The 6,128-nt window shown below is 36.7% G+C and overlaps 1 protein-coding gene across 1 annotated transcript in view; it reads right to left on the reverse strand.

Annotated features, from left to right (window-relative positions):
- Positions 1–3,796: 3,796 nt before the first annotated feature.
- LOC115533385 (probable ribonuclease ZC3H12C) overlaps positions 3,797–6,128 on the reverse strand; it is a 7,755-nt gene continuing 5,423 nt past the window's right edge. The window contains exon 5 of the mRNA XM_030343895.1: positions 3,797–6,128. This exon is cut by the window's right edge and continues 1,363 nt beyond it. Within this exon, the coding sequence (XP_030199755.1) occupies positions 5,954–6,128 (175 nt within the window). The 3' untranslated portion in view covers positions 3,797–5,953.

Below are 6,128 nucleotides of genomic sequence, written 5' to 3' on the forward strand. Positions count from 1 at the left end.
ATTTAATAACCAATCCAACCAACCCAGCCTTTACACAAATTACTACTTAAACGTATTGATCCAAATAGCCTAACTATCCTTTGTTAGTTTAACATTATTTGAATACTTCTGTACCAATTTGATAGACTTCTGAGACCATTTTGATAGTTTTCAACTGGTTCATTATGTCTATTGGACAGCAATTGATTTACCAATATGGGTGTAGGCTTAAGTTATTAAAATGAATCCAGCCAATCCGCTTGGTTATCTAAGTTACTCATGCCAAATAGATCTGCGAGACCGACTGCTGTTGCCAATGAAAACGGCTGTGTGGGAAACTTTAAACTTACTGGTGGTAAAGAATATCATTATAATCATTAGGTTAGTACTGCATGCAGCACTCCACTATTGTTCGTCTTAGGCTTTATTCTGTATTTCTTTATTATTCTCAACAAATTTTGGGAACCTACTCCTTACACAATTTTTCACCTAGAGACTCCTTTTAAATGTAATGTTCATATTATCTTGGAATCCCGCGCTACCATTGGAATCGCGCACTACCAGTTTTTTTATATTTTCAACTTTTTAAGATATTCTACTTTTTAAATATATTTTTTCACAATGGAAGTCAATGGGAGGACGCCCATTCTCTGATATTTCCACTACTTCAAACTTACTACATAACTTGGTCAATTTCAACCGTTCACCTTCGATCAAACATTTAACAAATCAATATACTTTGATCTTAAAATATATTTAAACCGATTTTTGGTATCACTTATACTTTTTTCTGAATCAATAGTTTAATTTCATACCCGCTTTGTATATTTATATTATATTCTCTCCATAATTTTTCCATACCTCCTTTTTCCCAAAATATATTCACTCCATTTCGATACGTCCTTTTTCTCGAATTGTTATTCTATCCATCATTTTCTATACCTCATTTTTCTCATTTTTTTATTCTCTCCATCGTTTTTCTAAACCTTATTTTTCTAATTATTTTATTCTCCATCATTTTCTATACCTCCTTTTTCCCAAAAATATATACTCTACACCATTATTGCCTCAGTTTTTCTTGATTTATTTTTCTCTCCATTATTTTCTATGCCTCATTATTCTCCATAATTTTTTTATACATCCTTTTTCCCCAAAATATATTCTCTCCATCGTTTTCTATAGCTCCTTTTTCCAAAAATGATATTCTCTCCATTTTCTATACCTACCCTTCCCAAAAATATATTCTCTCCACCATTATTGTATACCTCATTTTTCTTAATTTATTTTTCTCTCCATCAATTTTCTATACCTAATTTTTCTTGATTTATTTTTCTCTCCATCAATTTTCTATACCATGATTTTCTCAATTTATATTCTCCATTTTTCTATACCTCCTTTTTCACAATTTGTTATTACTTCCATGTTCTATACCTCCTTTTTCTAAAAAATGGATTCTCTCCATAATTTTTCTATACCTCCTTTTTTCCGAAAAATATATTCTCTCCATCGTTTTTCTATACCTCCTTTATCAAACAATGATATTCTCTCCATCGTTTTTCTATCCCTCCTTTTTCAATTATTTTTATTCTCTCCATCATCTCAATCGAGATAGACATTTGGCATTGAACCTTTCAGTTGGGAATTAAACACCTATCACTATAGACCCTAAACTCTTCTCTTGCAATTCCTAATTTCAAACTCTTCTCTTGCAACTCCTAAATTTGTTTATCTCTAAGGGCTTTAACACGTAAAAATTAATACGTATATTAAAATGAAGTTGGCCTACTAGTATTATTAGTATTAGCTTAGCTAGTTGCAGGATTTGATAGACTAGTGGCTAGTGTGTTTGACAACCATTACAAAGGTCCTAAATTGGATTCCTAATGTCTTCTGATACCTTGTTAGAGCACACGATATAAAAGCTAATATAAGTACCTCATTGGACCACCCCTTGATAGTGCTAACACCAGTTCTGACTAGTTTCTGCTCCTGTACATAGTGGTCATGACATCCAATTTAATTTATTATTTTGTGGAAAAAAAAATCTTTATCAAAAATTAGCTTCAACCATTTACAAGTGAAACTGGTTTCTGCATCAACATTTAGAGCCGCTTACAAAATGACAGTTTAAATTGAAGTGCACTACATTTTTAAATAGTTCCTCTGTGTCTTATTTGAAGGCAAAAATGCTGTTCAAAGCACAATGCATGTAAAGAAGACAAGGCAACAGGTTTGTATTTTTGTATTTTATTAGAACACAGGAGAGGGGTTGACAGGTCTTGTTTGCCTCCACTCTGAATGGATTCTTTACATTTATTTGGATTAATTGCCTAAAGCTCAGCGAAATACATTTTTCTACACATTAAAGTATCATCAGCCATTTCAAACCAGCTGTTCTGCCTCTGTGTGTCCATTTGGTTTACTAAAACTACAGTTACAACTACATTTAGTTTCTGCCACTTATATCGCAAGCATTGATCCATTCAAGTTTAATTTTGGGTAAAGAATGCATGGAAATAGGGGAAAGCAGTACATCAAGGAATAATCAGTAGGAAAGGCTGTTAAGTTTCACAGTGAAGGGAACCTGAGGAAGGCCTTATAGAGCAACCCTTGGCACGTCTCAGTGTTCTCACCCTCATCTAACATCCAATCAAATTCAGCAGCAGATAACATGGCTTCTGGACAACATTAAATTACAATTAAAGCACATTGGTCAGTAAAATGATAGGGTTTAAAATGGCTATATATCGAGCACCAGGAGAAACAAACCCCTACGACTGCATTGATCCACAAATTACTAATGCAGTACTTAATAAATAAAGCAAAACATAATTATCCCTTTTTCCACCAAAATAAAAGCCCTTGAGAGCTGTTTTTATTTTAAATATAATCGTTCATCTTGCCGATAAGGTTGGCATTGAATGAAAAAATAGCTCTTTAAGAAGTTGCAAACGTTAGAAAAAATCGTTCCTCTTTTTTTTTAACACAGTTCATACTATGACCACACATGGCAAAGCATGCCTGGACACTATTAAAGTCTGAACTGAATTACCATCTGAAACAAAATGGAATCCGGACAATATTACCGTCTCAACAGAATTACAGTCTGAACACTGTTAACGTCTGAAACAAGACTACAATTTGAATTCTATTTCCCTCTGAACTGAATTACAGTCTGGAACAGGACTAGAGTCTGAACACTGTTAATGTCTGAACTGAATAACAGTCTGGAAGATGACTACAGTCTGATCAGAATAAGAGTCTGAAACAGGACCACAGTCTGAGCAGGTTTACAGTCTAAAACAGGACTACGTTGTAAATAGGGCTACAGTCTGAAACAGGACTACAGTCTGAAACAGGTTTACAGTCTAAAACAGGACTACGTTGTAAATAGGGCTACAGTCTGAAACATGACTACAGTCCGAACAGGAGCATTACCTGCTTATTAAAATATTTTTCTTAAGAATCATCACATTCAAATTTTCTTGCCTGAGAGAATGGGTTGTGACCAGTATCAAACATATAACCACAGGAAACAAAATGATCAGAACATCTGGTCAAACTGCCTATGGTTGATGACGGTGGATTTCTTTCATCCTTTTTAAAAAAAAAATCAAAACCAGGAAGATCGTGTTAAAATTGATAAACTGCACCATCACCTTGTTTATACAGTGAAGATTTGCATCAAGTGAGAGTCTCTTATAGTTCACCTTTCAATGGAGAAAAACACTGATGAGTCTCTCAAGTATTATAAAAAATTGCTATAAAAAAAAAAATATTCCAAATACCACCCAATACCCCATCCCCCCCACCCATGTCCAACAGTTTTCAACATATTTAAAAAAATATTTAGTTGCATAAATACTCTGATAAATCAATGATCTGGATTTAAGTTATAAGGATACAATTTGTATCAACAACATAAGGCTTCCATCGCTTGCTTGGGTTGGTCCAAATACTGAGGAGCCGGAGGTACAGAGGTACGAGAGAGGGCACCCTATTTCAACCTGGGGTTAGACAGTAGAGGCAGATCCTTAAGGAATACGTAGGGGTTAGACAGTACAGAGACAGATCATTAAAGAGCAGTTATGGGCTACACCGTACAGAGACAGATCGTTAAGGAGCAGGTATGGGTTATACAGTGGATACAGACACTAGGTCAATAGCAGGCAGGCAGGGAGGGGGCAGGGGTTGGACCATAGCGACAGGTAATTTAGGATCAGGTAGGGGTTAGACGATGGATACAGAGACAAGGTAATTTAGGATCAGGTAGGGGTTAGACGATGGATACAGAGACAAGGTAATTTAGGATCAGGTAGGGGTTAGACGATGGATACAGAGACAAGGTAATTTAGGATCAGGTAGGGGTTAGACAATGGATACAGAGACAAGGTAATTTAGGATCAGGTAGGGGTTAGACGATGGATACAGAGACAAGGTAATTTAGGATCAGGTAGGGGTTAGACAATGGATACAGAGACAAGGTAATTTAGGATCAGGTAGGGGTTAGACAATGGATACAGAGACAAGGTAATTTAGGATCAGGTAGGGGTTAGACGATGGATACAGAGACAAGGTAATTTAGGATCAGGTAGGGGTAAGACAGTGAATACAGTGACAGGTCATTAAGGAGCAGGTAGGGGTTAGACAGTGAATACAGAGACAGGTCATTAAGAAGCAGGTAGGGGATAGCGAGTTAAGACGGCACGTGGTCTGAGGACATTTGGGATTTGTTAGCCAAAGATCTGCGGGTCTATGTGACTCAAAGGACGGTGTATGATAAAGATAATACACCAGACTTTGGGACATAAATGGGGATCAAACCCAGAATCTTGGAACAGGGATTAGAATCCCAAACCATTCAGCAAAAAGCTTAAACCATGAGCACAAATGAACCTTGCAGGGTCTCAAACTGAACAAATGGACAATAATAAATTAACACAAAAGTTAAACATAATTTTTAAATAAATAATAGTTTTCAATCACCTGTACTTTTTCAATTCAGATGTACTTAATAAATCCAAAACGGGGGATCTGCTAATGGGGATAAACTTTAAGGTGATTTCAAAATGGCTGTAGGGGTGGTCAGCCCAAGATGGATACAGACGGGAAACATTCTGACTGAAGTTTTGTTTAAAAGCTGCCTCCGTTTTATTACCCACCAGCGGGGCATCTAAAAACACATCACAAATATCGAACAAAACCATAATATAACGTAAAAACGACAAGAGACATGAAGCGAAATATCTCGGTGCACATTTCTTTAAATAAAATGGAGCATTCCTCCCACCCTGATTTGATTGCCAAAAATGATAAAAAGCTAGAGCAAAAATATGATAAAAAAAGTGCCAGAACACAAAAATATACATTTTTCTTAAATTATAGAAAATAAATTAAATGTAATAAATTAATTAAAGAGCAACCAGTCCCTATTGGGATGTTTTCTAAACCAGCTAGCCTAGCAAGACAAACTCATGAGACTTGAAGTCCACAATTTGGTACCCGTGGAACCAGGAGACTAGACAAATAAATGTATAGAATAAAATTATCTCTGAGATGCCCTTGTGTGAAAACCCACTTCTTATAATAAAGATACCATCTACTTCTTTCAGAACCGTGTCAATATTTCCTTGAAGTAGCAATAAGCTTTAGAACCCTTACAAAAGAATAAAAAGGATTTAATCTCTTAAGTAAGTATTATTTTACGACATGGAGATTCAAATGCTTTGGTAGGGATAGAAAGAGCAGTTTAATCTCAATGAAGGTGGACAAGCCTTGTCCTTCGTCCAGGCCAACAGTCCAGGAACAGTTCTTATTAAACTCAAATTTTTGTCAACCAAAGAAAACGTTTAGAGGAAAATAATTCCCTTCGCCCCTATGTGATCAACCAAAACCGTTGCAAAAGCAAGTCTTCCATAACCCCATCATCCCAGGTCATGAGCAAGCCTCGACTCCAAGTCCCCACTGCACGTGCTCAGTAACCTTGCTGCGTCTTCTCCATCAGTAAAACCGCGGCTAGCTGCTGAGCATCGGTGACGTGGGGGTTCCTCCCCATCACCGCCCTCACCGCCTCCTGGGGGAAGATGTTACACAGGTTGGTAAACACCTTCTCCCTCAGGTCCGGGTACTGGACCCCCAAACCGGGGGGC

Source organism: Gadus morhua, chromosome 20, assembly GCF_902167405.1.
Source record: "Gadus morhua chromosome 20, gadMor3.0, whole genome shotgun sequence".
Classification (NCBI taxonomy): Eukaryota; Metazoa; Chordata; class Actinopteri; order Gadiformes; family Gadidae; genus Gadus; species Gadus morhua.